The sequence below is a fragment of the Halichoeres trimaculatus genome, unplaced genomic scaffold (genome assembly GCF_033239565.1).
Source record: "Halichoeres trimaculatus isolate MK-OKI-2021-1 unplaced genomic scaffold, fHalTri1.1 fHalTri1_scaffold_4, whole genome shotgun sequence".
Taxonomy (NCBI): Eukaryota; Metazoa; Chordata; class Actinopteri; order Labriformes; family Labridae; genus Halichoeres; species Halichoeres trimaculatus.
In genome coordinates this window covers 35,962,994-35,979,827 of record NW_027437182.1, presented here as the reverse complement: position 1 = coordinate 35,979,827, position 16,834 = coordinate 35,962,994, and the positions used below count along the sequence as shown (strand labels likewise).

Genomic DNA, 16,834 nt, shown 5'->3' with positions numbered 1-16,834 from the left:
ATGAAGAATAGTGGCTTGCTGGGAGGATTTGTGCTGCTGCTGCTGCTGCTGAGCTGCAGTGTGCAGAGCAGTTTTTCATTGTTGTCCATGGGAGATGTAGCGTCCTTGTCTTTTATGAGTGTAGATGACTATTTTATTGAATATGTGACACTGGCCACGGTCATCCTCCTCTCATCACATTTCTGTCCTTCACTGAAAAACAGGGACAGTGCTCGCAAGCACAGGTGCACACACACGTACACACATGCACACACTCACACACACACAGTGTTTTTTAGGCCTTATACTGGCCCCGTGGTAAACCTTGAGTAACTTTACGTGCTTCACAGCTTCAAAATCTCTGTTTTTCTCTTACTGGTGTTATCGTTGCCTCTGTCTGAAGCACTTTGTTTTTGCTGCTGTCTCTTTAAGGCTCCCCACTCCACAAACCCCCCTTCCTCTGATTGGCCAGCCCTCCAGACACCTGGGGCAGAGTGATGGGCAGACTTTGGTGTTTGAGGTCCACCCCTCCTGACCTGTCATGAACTAGTTAGGAGATCCTGATGTGATGATCTCATTGTTTCAGCAAGTCTTGTGAAGATCTCTTTTTTTTTTTTTTGTTATTATTATTTTTTATTTACTTAAAGGGGCTGAGGTGTTTCCAAGTGATCTTCCAAAAGTCCCTCTTCTAGATGCCTGCCTGACTGTAATCCACACTTTAAAGCAAGACTATCAGCACCAACATAAGTTATTTCAAAATGCTACTTCTTAGCTTCCCGATTGGGGATTGTCACTCTTCGGCAAATGAGTTGTTAGCAGGGGTGGAAAGTAACGAATTATATTTACTCACCTTACTGTAATTGAGTACTTTTTATGAGTCATTTGTAATAAGTAGTTTTTGAAATATGTAATTTTAACTTTTACTGGAGTACATTTTGACCCAAGTATTTTACGTCACTACATCTGAACCCCCTATCATTACTGAGTATAATATTGATAGTGTAAAAATTAAATGCGGACGGAAAACCCCTGTGTCCCGGAAGTGAAAGTCAATTGCATTACCTTGCCTTGTGCGCGCCCATGCCCTGTCTCATAATTGGATCTACGCAGTGGAAGATGGCTGTTGCTGACAAGCCAGCCTCAGCCGCCTGTGAGAGGCTTTTTAGTTCTGCCGAGTTGCTCTTCACAGCAAAGAGAGCAAGATTTACAGCAAAAAACTTTTAAAATCAGCTGCTGCTGAAATTAAACAAGAGCTTTTCCAGTCTGAAGTTGTAGATTGTGGGCAGAAATGTGGGATCCTGTGGGCATTTTATTTTGAATTGTGGGATCCTGTGGGCACTTTATTTTGTGTCCATTTTGTGTTTTGATTATTTGATTCTGGTTTAATTTTCTTCATTCTAATTGTAGTGTTGTCAGCTGGACAGTATGACTGAAAATAGTTTGCACTTAACAGTACAAGTTGTGACTGTCCTTGTCCTTGTATTATGAGGAAGTAAGAGGATCATGTTACTGAGCTCAGCTGAGCTTTTACAAGTGTGGATGTGTACTTTAATATGCCTCGAAGTTGATTAAAACAACTTGTGCTGGATTGATTCATGGCTCATCCTTTTTTTTGCATTAAATAATTGAAAGTAGCTAAGTAACTTTTACTCAAATTCCATTTTAAATGATGTACTTTTGTACTTTTACTCGAGTAAATTTATAGATGGGTACTTTTGCTTTGAGTAGGATTTAAGCAAAGTAAAGATACTTTTACTCAATTACAATTTTTCAGTACTTTTTCCACCTCTGGTTGTTAGAAGGGCCTAAAGGTTGCTAAATAAGGGACACAATTGATAGGTTGGCAACACTGCTCCTTTGATGTTCTGTACCAGGTCAGTCCTACAGATTAGAGAGTGACAAGGGAATGCATTTTCTCCTTTCCATCCAACCCCCACTGAAAAAAATCCTGTCCTGTCCCAATCCCAGGCCAGAGTCAAAAAAAGATTCCTGTCTCCACTCCTGGTAAAATGCCTTTCACTCCTCTACTGCTCCCATTTTCCCCTTCTTTTTGTTTTTTGGCAATACAATGAATTTGATTTAAGTTTTTCCCCATCCTTTTTTAGATTACTGTTGGCTTCTGGGAAGTGTAGTTCTTTTCACTTGTATTACAGTGTAGGCTTATTGGAAATAAACTGCAGGTTGATGGCACATGTCAGATATCATATTTTGTCTTGGCACGTGTCAGATATCATATTTTGTCTTCTTGATTGGTTCCTGCTTCTGCCTGCTCCTGTTAACTTTTTATCCTGTACTGGCCCAGTTTCATGACTAATAGTAAAGTCGACTACCATCCAGGGGGAATCCCCCAAGAATCCCATGACTTGAGGCAGGGCTTTACATTAACACCCACCAATCAGCCAAATGCGGGTGAACTCCAGCTGTGGCGGGTAACACCGTCACTCGTACCAGCCACTTTGGCAGGTTGAATTCATTAATTATAGTTTTCTGAAAAGGCACCTGAAATACTAAACCCATGGCAATATGAGACTACTGCACTAGGACTCCCATGAGCACTGTCTGCACACAGTGTTTGCTCACTGGACACGCTCGTCTCCAGCCTCCGTCTTGGACAGCCTGACAGCTCCCGGTGTTTGGCGCCTGATAACGTGATTTAAAACTTCACTCACGTCTTTTTGGCTCTCTATTGTAAACAGATTCTGGGGTTTAAGTCACAACGTAGCGCCAAAACTCCTGTAAATTTTTAAAAGTGAGGCGATTTATCAGATGGAGCTCATTTAAACTCAAACTGCACTGATCTCACCAGTAACACTCACCTAGAGCAGAGGAGGAGAAGGAGGAGGAGAGGAGAGGAGAGGAGAGGAGAGGAGAGGAGAGGAGAGGAGAGGAGCGCACGGAGAGAAGAGAAACTGGTCACAGATACGAGGAGCTGTAGGAACAATATTTAAACCTCCTAATAAACAAACATTTATCACAGTTGTGTGTAAAAAGTTCACTTTAGAAATACTGTAAACAAAGCAAATCATTCTAAATAAATGAAACTTATGGTCCAGTGTGACTTATAGCCTATCTGCTGTTTTCGTCTTCATGACGCATTTTTTTCTTTTGATTGATACGACTTTAAAAAAAGTATAATTATACTACGAAGTGACATAGTCCAGAAAGTATGGTACTTACTTTATTACTGAAAAATTACTGTTGTAAATAAATATCTAAGCAAACATTTTTTCTTGCTAGTTTTTCAGTTTAGTTTTTATCTTTTCAACTAACCTTCAAGCATAACGAATTTCATTGCAATAATCAACTCTTCCTTTAATTACTTCTAGTCTTAATTGTCTGCATATTCTCATATTAAAGGAGCACAACTGTTTTAGAACTGAATATCTGATAATGGGGTTAAACATTTATGTAGTCTTGATATAAGTGTAAACAGAGGTCATTTACATTTAAAAAGGTTTTAAATCTATTTCAAGTAAACTTTAGCATGTTTTTGTCTGCTTTCATCATATTAAACCTAATTATCAAACAACAAAATTGTGGCTAATGAAAATGCTGAGTGGCTAGTAACTTTGGAAAACCACTAGTCACAGTGGCTGGTGAGCCAAAATGTTTATGTCAAGCCCTGCCCGCAGGATTCCTGTAAAAAATGCCAGCCTCTACTACTTGCACTGCAAAAGAAATGAAATGATCTCCATGACAAAAGAAGAAGTCAACATAGTTGTACTTTGATCTATACATTCACTATCTAGCATCTAGATCAGGGGTGGGCAAACTTTTTGATTTGTGGGCTACAATGGGTTCTAACATTTGACAAAGGGGCCGGACCAGGAGCAGATGGATGGAGTGCTTTGGTAGCTATTGGGGTATCATTCGTCCATTCCATATCCGTTTTAGAATCCCAAATCGGAAAATGGATAACGACTTTTTATTTAATTTTTTGATTTCAAATCAAAAATCATAAAACAAGTAACAGTGTCTTAATTTGTTTTGAAATTAAAATTAGAATATGAGAGAATGGAATTATAATGGGATTTTTAAATCGTGTATGGTTCGTTCTTTCGTTATTCTGTTTCAAAACAAAATCAAAAAAATGAAAAAACGGACTTTTTTTGTTTTTGTTTTTCTGTTTTAAAACCAAAATGGAAAAACGGAATTATAGAAAAAAAGAAAAACGTGTTTTTTCTGTCCTGGTTTTAAAAATGAAAAAAAACAAAAAAATAATAAAAGATTATGTCAAAATTGTTTGTGTGATATTTTGATATTAGATGTGAACTCTCTAGATAGAAAACATCAGAATTGCAGTAAAAATAAAACATTAACAAGGTTTATTCATTTAATTTTTTCAAGTTCGGCGGGCCGCATTAAAACGTTTAACGGGCCGCATGTGGTCCCCAAGCTGTAGTTTGCCCATGCCTGATCTAGATCATTCTATAGACCAGCCCTAATCTGGACCTTTGTGTTCAGTAAATTGCCTGAGCCAGTAAATACAGTCTGGGCTGAACTGGCTCAGCCGAGTCACTGTCTGGTTATCCTCCTTGAGGACAAATAGAGGACAAATGAATCCCTACAGAGGCAGATTCATGTTTTCATTGTTGACATGAATCACTAGAACCAGACTCTTGTTGGTGGTTAATTAAATCAAGAAAGACTTTACTCCTAAACGGTGAGTCTCTGTGTGCTAATCTGTCATTAACATCACAAACTATGAGCCCTGTGGTCATTGGAAGCCATGGATTATTATTGTGTAACTAAATGAGTTCCTCTAACATGGCTGAAACATGTGTCCCCGTGTGTATCCAGCTGTAGTAAGTGTACCACTGGGCCTGCAGTCACCGTCACACAGTCATTAGTGCGAGTACAAGCATCATCAATCATTCTTCCCCGTTTCTCTGTAAAGGGCGATCATTTCTCTTAGCTGCTGACACACAGAGACATTATGAAGCACACCTGATCAAATTTGTCACAAACTGTGGGCAAGGAGGAAAAATGGGTCGGCAGCCTGTTGCTGGAAGGGTCCCATGTGGCAGAGGTACGGCCTGCTTTAATGGCTTTTTAAGAGTCTAACTTTGTAAATGTAAGTGTAGTATTCTGACCTCACCTTTGAACGCGTTCTCCTTTTTTTGGCAACCTCATTTTACACCTGCTATGGCTCATTAGCCTGCCATTTGTCACTACGCTCACATTCAGCAGTGGAGAAATGTTCACTTTATAAAGCCTTTGAAAGAAAAAAAACTGTAGTGTGATGATTTCAAATGAAGGGCTAGGTTTTATGAAACATAGTGAAATGTTTGACTTCAGTTGAACTCACCACAGGGTCTTTTCAGCAGCTTTCCCCAGAGCTCTCAAACTAAGAAGGCAAAGCCTCTCTGCTCATAGTGGTTGTGTAGTACTGTTGACATGACGACAAACAGCTTCCGAGTGGATGTTGAGTTTGGCTTGTTTTGTTCTCTGGGAAAGTCCATTTGTTGAAAAAAATAAATGACATGAAGCGGTGCAACTAGAAAGCTCTCTGGCTCTTGTTGTTAGTAATGTGTCGCTGTCCATGGTCCTGAACAGGCAGAGCAAGCTGCAGATCCACAACATGCAGGGAATTCTCTCCTTTACACACAAATACACTCCACTCACGCACACATATGAACTAAATGTACTTCTCGTGTTAAGGCCTTCAGTGATGTAATTCACTCTATTGCCTCCCTGACCAGTGGACAGATGCCTAAATGGGACTTTTTTATATATTTACTGGGATGTAACTACAGGGATTTTGATTTTGGATTACAGTTTTTCTCAGTTGCTTCAGTACATTTCTGCAATCATCCTCGCCATTTGCAAAACAATAAGTGCATTTCTCAGAACAGCTTGTAAAAAGCTAGGCGTTGCCCAAGTAGCTGCCTGTTGCAGCAGCTCTCTCGTCTTTGTCCGTTTCTTGTAATTTTTTTTCATCTTTTTTTCATCATCTTTGTTTTTGGAGTGGATCATCATTTTGTATGGTTCATTGTCGGTCACGTACACCAAACTTTTTGTGGCTTCAGCGATGTTTTTTTTACTACTTTTCACCTGTGTTTGTCTGGAGATCCTACATGTAACCATGGCTGCATTGTTTACATGTGAACTCAGCTGTTAGCAGCCTGTAGCATGTCAATGCTAACTAGTGTAGAGCTTGATGATTTCCCTCGAGCTGAGGAGGAGGAGGTGAGGACGATGTGCTGGTTCTCGGATGTGAGCTGGGAGGTGACGACGTGGACCTGTCCTTCCATCCATCGTTGTTCGGAACGTGGGATCTCGCTCCGGGGGGTGGACGAGCTAGCTGTGCTAACCCAGCGGCATTGGTCTGTTCACGGACGTGGCTGACGGAGCTGACATCGGACGCCGGCACCACATTGGAGGAGCTTCGCCTGCTGTGAGCAGACAGGATCCAGGAGACAGAGACTGAACAGACTGCTGGGGAGGCTCAGTCCTGGACCCTGTGGAGGTGGAGACTGGCTGGGCTGGAGAGTGGTGGAGAGTGGTGGACGGGATGTCGTCATCTAATTTCTTATGGACCTTTTTTCACTTTCTATACTCTTTCTTACTTTTGTTTTCTTACTTTTGTTTTCTGAATTTCCCCTCAGGGATAAATAAAGTATTTACTTCTACTACTACTACTAAAAATAGCAAAACATCATGGATTACCTGCAAAAGCCAGTCTCTTTCTCAAAATCCTTAGTCAAAAGTAAATATCTGTGTCACTGAACATACCAGTGCATCAGGATGATGAGTCCTCGTGTCATTGTGTATGGAGTAGGGATGAAACAGTTCACAAATTCCACAGCTCGGTTCTCAGTTTTCAGTTTGGTTCAGTGTACATCATTGTTTTTAACACCCCAGATTACCATAAATCCAAATAATCTACTATCAACGGATTGTTTTTAATCAATTTTGTCATTTATAGTCATGAAAAACTGTAAAGAATTAGGCTGTTTCCATTTCAAACATCATTAAAGCTGAGTGAAGCACTGCTAGTTTCAACATGCCAGCTCCTCAGTAAGGAAAGTCACTATTGGCTGTCTCAGAAGCCACTAAAGTCACTAAGTGACGCTGCTGTCTAATTTGCATAATAATCCATTTGCATGTAATTGTCATGGACTCTGTAGGAGAGAGAAATAATGTGGGAGACACAGAAAGCAGGTAAAACACAACCTCATAAATATGTTTACAACCACAAATTAACTTTTGTTTGTCCATTCTTTTTTTTATATATATATATCAAAATATTAACCCTCCTCCTTTATCTGGGCTGGGGACCAGCAGAAGTGACCTTAATGAGACACACACTTGCATGATTCTATCTGCTGTGAGTGAGGAGGACTGTGTGTCTGTGTTTGGATAGGGGAGGGGCTCACACACCCTGACCATTGAGGAGATCTCAACACGCTTTCTCCAAACTCATAAAAAGTTGCAAGAATTGTCCTCTTTAAAAAAAAACTCGCCAGATGGGTCTGAAAAGTCATTAAATGTAGCAACAAAGTCTTTAAGTTGGCAACACTGAGTCACTCTCTCTTCCCGCCGTCATCAGAGCTCACGCTAAATCTTAAGTGCTCCCAGACAGCAGAACGACACAACACCACAGCTAAACCCTCTGACTCTGTCTCTGTCTTCCCACAACTGTTCCACTGTAATTGTTTGCCTTGCGTTGCACGTGCTTATAAAAAAAGACGTACAAAAAAAAAAAAAAACATAAACCTAACAAAGCACACAAGCTTCGAATTAAGTGAGGAAAACTGAACGGTTCCGATTTTTTTTTTTGTAAACTGTTCCATCCCTAGCATGAATAGGATAGTCAAATTGCTGAGTCATGTTGTCAGTAAAACAGTTTACTCTGAAAGGAAGTTCTGATGTAAACTATGGCTAAAGTTTGGATGACAGTTATTGGAAATTGTAAGATACATCTTGATAAATGTGGGAGATTGATCACATGAGACTGGACAAAATCCATGTCTTCTCTTTCACTGTTTGTGCTGTAATTTGTTGACTGACCACATCACTGATACAGAAAAGGGAAGGCGCTGCATAGCACAAAAACAAAACAAAACAAAAATATTAAAGATAATAAACAAAAAAAAAGTGAAATTGTGAACATAGAACAGTTGTGGGAAAACTTTCAGGAAACTGTTCATGCAGTGCTGTGGGAATTTCAAAGCAGTGCCGCGGCCACACCAAATGTGAACTCACAAATTTATTTGCGCGAATCGCCTGTAACGCGCCGCGTGAACTCCCAAGTCTGGACGCTGGACTATTTTCACAGGCTGAGGGGCAAACGCGCATTAGTGTGTCACTGCGCATGCGGAGTAGAGAGCCAGCTCATTTAAAGACGGAAAGCCCAAAAGAGCATCTGAAAAACAATGAGCTGTGGTTTCAAAAGCATGACAGGAGAGTGTGTGAAAGCTTTGGAGATCACAATCAATGTCTGCTGCCTCTCCCTGGTAATCCACCTCCACTGGCCCTGCCTGGCTGTTCCCTGCGACCTCATCCTCAACCCCCCGAACCACCGACCACTTGAACCCCTGAACCCTCGACCCTTGTTCGCGGAGGTCTACCTGGGGATAATGAAGGGGTGGAGGAAAGAGAGGAGCACAGAGAACTTCCATCTTTTCCCTGGCTCTGCCCCTGCCCCGCTCCTTCCTCCTCTCTATCAGGCTCAAAACTCCACTGAGAAAAACACAGTTGGACTTAGTGATGACCAGTGCAGGCAAATCCAGCTGGAAACGAATGTTTACAGAACTTACCTTCAAAACCTGTCTCCTCAGAGACTTTCACCCAAGCCTGCTCCTTTTTTTTTTCTCCAGTCTCTGTAGAGTACACACGTCGTAACGTATAACTCTGGATAATGACACACCCAAAGATTATTTTCACTCTATCTTAAGGTGGGGTGGAGTCTGAGCAGGTAGCGGTTCTCCCCCAACGTCATCAAATCAATGGCGTTGTGGAGGAATGTCATCGCTGATTGGCTGCCACGGCACAGCCTTCATGCAAATTTGTGTCAAAAGTTCAATATTTTCCTCAAGCGAATTTGCGTCTGCAGCCCAAACCCTCAAACGCTCCAAAGGCGCAAACGCCCCAAACGCGTCTTTGCATTGACTTTGTATGTAATGTTGCCGCAAAGTCGCGTTTGGTGTGGCCGTACCATTACACTTCCTTATGTTCCTTTATGTTGGGCCACAAATTCTCATCCACATCACAACAAAGATCTTCTCTGTCCACAAAAAGTCTGACTGATTGAGGACACAGTTGTTCTACCAGCTTTTGGCTGCATCCTTAGACCAACCACAGCCAAAATTAACTAGGGAACAATTTACTGACCCAGACAGATTTAGAAAAAAAATGTTTTGATGGTGTTGTGCAGAGAGATCCTTGACATATTATAACTTGTTCAACCTACCTATGTAGGTAGGTGCATACATTGCTGTGTTTCCTACATTAATCTGCTTTCACTGATGAAAAATAGTTCAAACTGTTTCCCTTTGCGTTGCTTTTTTGAACACTAACCCTTTTTGTTAATATCTTAAAAACATTGGATGAAAAATGCATTTGCAAATATTTTTGTTTCTGAGGGGCATTTTGTGACCTCACCTATCAGACCTTCACTTTAGGAACCACTGGGCTTAAGTAAATCAGAGAAACGAGATGTCCACATTGTATCTGCATTAGTCATGAATCATGGTTGATTCCAGCATTTCTCAGAAATATTCGGCACATTTTTGGATCATCTGGAATAAAGTGTGTTGTTTGTATTCGCAGCTCATTTCTGTCGCTTGTTTCTTTGGTCTGTGTTTGCGGGGTGTCACTTTATTGGCTTTTGTTTCCTGAAACTGCAGATTGTTTCCAAGCATGTTGTCTCACTTGGCAGAATGTTTTTCTCTCTGTTTTTGCAGCATTTTGTTCCTGAATGCTACAAATGTGTCATCAAGTTAATTTTTATGTATTCTCCCTTTTGGTCCTGTTTTGTCTGTTCCCATGTGTTTTCTTTGCCTTGTTGTTTGGAAATGCTACATGTGCCAAAGTGAAGTCTAACACATCAATAGCAAAACATTTTGGAGAATTAGTGATGCATTGCAAGATTATGATCAACCTCAAAGTTCCTAAGCAGGATATTATTTTTCTGAACAGTATCTGAATGGAGGAACATTACACACACCCACTCTCCTTTTTGACACTCAGTTTGAAACCCTCACATCTGAAAATGCTTTTTTCACACCTTGCACTAAGACTGTCTTCAAAAAATCAAAAGATCCAATTTCAGGGTGAATATTCTCCCTGTGGCAGGATTAAAGTCTTAGGTGGATCACAAGTTCAACATTCAATCACATGTGTGAATCCCTAACCAGCGGAGCAGAGCCGAAGCTTTTCTCAGAGCATTGATTTGATCTTACCTTGTAGAGCAGAGGTGCTTGGCCAAGCTTGACCACGGCAATCTGGTTGGTGAGGTTCAGGTTGTCTTTGGCTCTCCGCAGGTCGTCCACACCGCCGTACTGCACATCCACCACCTCCCCCTGGAGGGCACAGCACAGGGACTGGGGTCAGCAGTCAGTAATGTACTTAAATATTCACATCAAATATATCCCCAGGATGTTAACATGGAATATCACACTCAGGTATCAGGAGGTTTGATGGGGTTTTGTCCTGGTTAGCTGTGTTCTGATCCCACACAACCTCATCCTGGCCCTCTTCAATGACAGAGATTACACCTGTTTTAGACTTTCCAACAGCTGGCTGACCTGTGACACTCAGCTGAGGAAGATTCAAACAAAGAGTTTAGCATAGGAAACATTATTTGTGTTTTAACGTAACTCAACATTTATTTTGACTTCATAATATCTCCTGATGAAAGTCCTGCATCATGTAACCAATCGCATGTCTTCTAACATGTCTGTCTCCTCTAGCTCTGAAAGCCCATTTATCCTCACCTTTGCACACAAAAATGTATACGTCCTTTTCAAAAATGTTACCACTACTGCTCACATACTGTCATGAGTCCTTTACAATGACATTGATTTTAACCAACACATCCACCAGGGGGGCAGCCCAGAGTCAAAAGTTAATGACAACAACAAACTCAAAAACAAGCATGGCGACTGTGGAGGCTAACATACCTCTTGAATAAAAATAAAAAAAGAGGCAGCATTGTGCAAGCCGTTCATCTGTGAGGCTGTTAGAGGGCAACTCCGTTTTTTTGACACCTGGACCTTATTTATAGGTGTGTGCATGCTCATATACTCACTCAGACAAACATCGTGCAGCTCGGAGTCCTTCAGAAGTTATTTAGATCCAACCCATTTTAGCCACACTTAGCAGGGGCCACGGCAAGGGAGCTTCAGCGCGAGACATAATCTGTGCAGAATTGCTCATTTCGGCTATATTTTTCCATCCATCGCCAGTTTTGGGACAAGTGTTTTGGGAAAGGGGAAAACTTTACAGAAACATTACTTAAAATATTGTTTTGAGATTGAAAATTATTTGTTTGTCTCTTTTCTAAATGTATTTTTTTAATCTAAAACAAAGTTTTTATTGGTTTTACCTGTTTTTCAATGCTTTGAGTGGCTTTATACAGTGTAGGTCAAAATGACAGCTACATAATCAATGTGAAATATATATATATATATATATATATATATATATATATATATATATATATATATATATATATATATATATATACACACACACACATATATATTAAAGGCGGAGGTACTCTTCATTTGTTGACACCAGATGAAAAAAATTAAAACTAAGAAGAATAAAATAAAAAAGTAAAAGGAAAAAATCTTACTTTGAAAAAGATGTTTTAATTCCTAGACTTCTGTGAAACTGTGATTAAAGCTGCAGAAGTTGCCGGTGTGTGTGTTGTCAGTAAATCAATCTTACTGTAATTTATTCAAGACCTTAAGACCCTATGAAAACATGTTGCATCAAAACAGACAAGAATCTTTTTTTTTTTTTTTTTTTTTTTTTTTGTGTGTGTGTGTGTGTGTGTGTGTGTGTGTGTGTGTGTGTGTGTGTGTGTGTGTGTGTGTGTGTGTGTGTGTGACTCAGTGTTATCGTCTCCAAATGAAGGTGACCCTGAGGTAGTTGAGTAAAGTCAGAGCATCACTTTTCGGGGTCTCTCTCCTCCTCTCATTGCTCCTCTCTAGATCTAACCTCCTCCTTCTTCTCCCTGCCCCTCCCCATCCCCTCTCTGCATCACCTGGGCCTGATTCATTTTTCATGTTGCCTAGGGGCGAGTGTAACACGATGCTGCAGTGGAGAGAAAGCGGGAGAGTTCGAGTGAGTGCAAGCGGAGACAGAGAGGGGGAGAACATCTTTTTGCATCAGGGGTGCCCAGGAGAGGCGAGTGAGAGAGATTTATCACTCCTGCCTGCATTTGCATCATAAAAGGCCTCCATTTAAACTGCAGACCATGGAACGGTACAAGACGCAGCAAATTGAAATACAGACGATCCTCTGTGCGCGCTCAGATGCTTGAACTAGATCCACCTCTCTCGTTCCTCCTCTCTTCTTTTTCCTCTCCTTTCATCTCTGTAGAGTAATGAAATTAACAGTGTAAGTGGCCTCTGTCGGGCTGGAGCTGCGAGCATCACTCTCCCGCTAAGATGATTAACTTGGCTCTTTACTCGGCCAGAAAATCACAAAAGATTCAGGCTGAGTGTTTGGAGGATGATCATAAAGAATGATACGTTGATCAATTCTGTCAGTGTCCAGCTTCTCAAACATTTAAAACCCACTAACTGGATCTACCAGAGCTGCACCAGCAGCAAATAGTCCCCTGCTGACCACTAAAACTACTTCACAAGTAACATTTACACCATATCAGCATGAACTTGTCCTGTTGGTTCATCCATCCCACAGCCGCCAGGGCCAGTTCAGGGTTAAATATCTGATGAACATGTTGACACCAGGACCTGAGATCTAACCCCTAACCTTCTGATGGAGAGATGACCGACTCCGCAACCAGCTGAGCCACAGCCGCTGCACAGACTCCACTCTGGTGTTGATTTGTGTGAGTCAGAGGCTCACATAGAGACTGAAGCTGCTGAGTGTAATCCAAACAATTATAACCACAGATGAAAATAAAAAGAACAAAACAAAAACAAAAACATAAAAAAAACCCTGAGTATTCAGACCATCTTTGGAGAGAAGTGGTGACCATTATATCTGTTTTAGTGCTTGTAGAGGTAACCTGGTTTTAATAAAAAAAAAAAAAAAAGAGTTTCTTTTTTTTTTTTTTTTTTTTTTAATTTTCAAAGTTTTCATGCACTGTAAGCAGTTGTAAAATGAATACTGTGAATTGAATACCATCATCCACACACAAATTATATATATATATATATATATATATATATATATATATATATATATATATATATATATATATATATATATATATATATATATATATATATATATATAATTTGTATTTATATATGTATTTTATCTTTAAAGGTAGGGTCTAGGGTTTCATGGAATTGAAATGTCAACTTTTACAGGAATAATCCTGCTCAATCCTCATTTATGGGGCCTCTAAACATGTGTGTCAGTGTCTGCCTTAACCCCCTCCCCTGCATGTATGTTGATGCTTAAGTTGTTTGGAGATATTTCTGACAATAAAACCCTTCAATCTAGAATCTTTGTTTACTTTTCTATTGCAGCCCTTATTCTTTTATATATATATATAGGCCTTCATTGTCATTATGGTTGATGGAAACAGGTAGAATACACAAACTATGAAGACAATAAAACATGATTCAAAAAGTACTCTGTTTTTATGGTTTTGTGACTAAGGGCTCTAATTTCGTAGACCAGGCGCAAGCGCAGGCGCACCTGCCCTGCTCTGGCCTTCGCTGCGCGGACAGGGCATGTGCAAGTTTCCTGCAGTGCCAAGTGAGGCGCAGTCAAGGCACAGAGTATCTTTATCAATAAAGCACTTTCTGCACTGTTTTCGGAACAAAATTGTCACTGCGCCAACATGAATCTGCTGACACCTCTCCCTGGTGCGCCGTCACACCCATCTCCGCGCAGACGGTCTACCAAATTGGCTGCGCCCCGAAATTAGATCCCTAAAACATGATTCAAAAAGTACTCTGTTTTTATGGTTTTGTGACTAGATGTCGAAGTGAGTGTCATTATCATCATACTGAGAAAAAAATAAAAAATCTAACAACGGATAGCCTAACTCGCCTAACCTAGCCTAACCAAACCTTACCAATCCCAACCCAACTCAACCTTACCTAACCTAAGCCAACCTTACCATATCAAACTTAATCTTACCAATTTTAAACCTACCTTACCTTACCTTACCAAACTCAACCTAATTCATTCAACCTAATCTTACCTAATCTAACCTAGCCCAAAATAACCTTACCCAATCAAACTTGACCTAACCTAACGTTACCTGACCATATCTAACTTAACCTTACCTAACTTACTTCACCTAACTCAACCTAACCCAACCTAGCCTTATCTAACCTAAACTAACGTAACCTAACATCACCTAACGTAACCTAATGTAACCTTACTTTACCTTATCTTACCTTACCTTACATATCTGTACCTTACCTTACATATCTGTACCTCACCTTACATATCTGTACCTCACCTTACATATCTGTACCTTACCTTACATATCTGTACCTTACCTTACATATCTGTACCTTACCTTACATATCTGTACCTTACCTTACATATCTGTACCTTACCTTACATGTCTGTACCTTACCTTACATATCTGTACCTTACCTTACATATCTGTACATTAACAGTTGAAATTAAACACTACAAATAAAATATATAGAGCCTCTTTGAGCAGTGACATCAAAGTTGTATATTGAACTATATGAAGAACTGTTTGTGTTTGGCAGTAGCACACCCCATTTTCTGTTTATAAAGTCTCTTTTTAGCTAACAGAGAAGAGAGAAATCTTTATTTTCATCTATTTAAGTTGAGTTCAAAGGTAGGAGTGTGTTAAAGTCAAAAGGAAACTTTGAAGCACATGAGCTCTGATCCAAAATAAATAACATTGAGCGTCTGATGAGGTTAGAAATTCAGGAATAAAAGACAAACTTGAAAGGTGTATCCTCTTTTCAAAGCTGCTTTTTTTCTCTGTGTGCAGACGAGAAACGGTAAAGAAAAGATGAGACAGCACACAGGGCAGAGACAGAGGGGGTCAAGGATTCGTTTTTACACTCTACTGATTGAAGACTGCTCAAATCTACCCTGTAATTAACTCTTATCACATCAAGTAAATGAAGTGCAGACACAATTACCTGTCACTTTGTCACACTACAAGGAGATACTGTGAGAAGATCAGTGTTAGAAAGTCATCTTCAAAGTTTTTATAAGTCACAAGTTAAAGCAAAAGATATGACTGCCATGGACCTGGATACAAGTGATCAAGCTCTGATCAAAGGAGCAAAACCTGTTTGGGTTGTCACGACACAGGACGGGTATAAAAAGGCAGGGCAGTATCCCTTATTTGAATGAAACCTATAAAAACAGAGTTATGCCTTGGCATCAAAGTGCTTATCAAACTCGTATTTGAGAAATCCAAGAGTCCAGACACTCCATCATTTAAAATTTACTGAGCTTCATTAATATGGCAGCTTCCTCCGTCCACTGCCAGTCCATCACAATTAAAGAGTAATAAAATCTATCATTCTTCAAGAACATTTCAAACCCCATGGGCCAAAGCTTCTGCAGGGGAATATGAAGCATGAAATTGACGAGTGTGGTTAAAATACTCTAACCCAGCAAATACTGAATATGAAGCACATCAAATAAATATAAAATTTGTCAAAGAGAAAACTTTAAAACAGAGTTATCACTGATTACTTGGTGGGTGAAATGTTAAAGGGCACACAAAGCACCCTCTTCTGACCTTTTTAACTAAGGGATAATTCAAATTTGCTGTATGAAAGTCTTTTCCAACCTGTGTTAACGGTCTGCGTTAAAGAAGAAATAGGTAAATATGTAGTCCAGGGTGAGATTTTTAGCACAGCAGAATGTTCCAGGTTTTATTTGCAGTATGTTTGTAGTCTGAACAGTCATGACCAGTCATGTATCAGTTGGCTTTTTTGGTACCTCTCATCAGAGGTAATGCAACAACAACCCAATAAGCATCAAGGTAACCCAACTAGTAGAGCTGAATGGCGCAGTGGTCAGTGCTGTTTCTAAGTCATTTTGAAAAAGTCTCCCTTCTTGATATATGCCTGATTGTAATCCACACTATAAAATTAGATCATCATCCTCAATTTTAGAGTATTACAGGCTATTTTAAATTGCTACTTCTTAGATTCCCCCCTAGCATGTCTAGGTCTCTATGACAACACATCACAAAGTTTAGTATTGAGAAGAGAGATCTGTGTTTTTCTCTCCTGAAAATGATTTCTTTGATTAATTTTGTAGTGATGTTGGACACTGGAGCCTAACTGTCAGACAGAAAAAGGACAGAAGAGCAGAAAAAAGATCAACAGGAGAGAGATAAAGCATGGGCTAAAGGCTAATTAGCCTTTAGCTCGGACTGTATCACTCTATAACACAGGGGCTAAACTGTTTGTGATAATGCTCATTTCAACAGCAGCAGAAGTTATTCTGCAGTGGTCTGTTCAAACTTGCGAGTCTATCAATAAAATGAAGAGTGAGGTTACGTTAGCTCTGCTTGGTAGATGACTGGCAGGACATAACCAGAGGCCTATAGCACGAAGCGCAGTCAACTTATCCGCGGTAACTCACATCTATCCAGGATTGAGTAACCGTAACAATGGCAATCAGGATAATTGATAGCACAACGCAAGTTATCAACACGGTAACTCAACCCAGGATTGTCTCA

The 16,834-nt window shown here is 40.1% G+C and overlaps 1 protein-coding gene across 1 annotated transcript in view; it reads right to left on the bottom strand.

Moving 5' to 3' along the window:
* The window catches only part of naaladl2 (N-acetylated alpha-linked acidic dipeptidase like 2), an 894,403-nt gene that overhangs the window by 349,897 nt on the left and 527,672 nt on the right, over positions 1 to 16,834 (bottom strand). Inside the window, exon 9 of the mRNA XM_074668343.1 lies at positions 10,386 to 10,505. Coding sequence (XP_074524444.1) covers positions 10,386 to 10,505 — 120 coding nt within the window. The remainder of the gene's footprint in view (positions 1 to 10,385; positions 10,506 to 16,834) is intronic.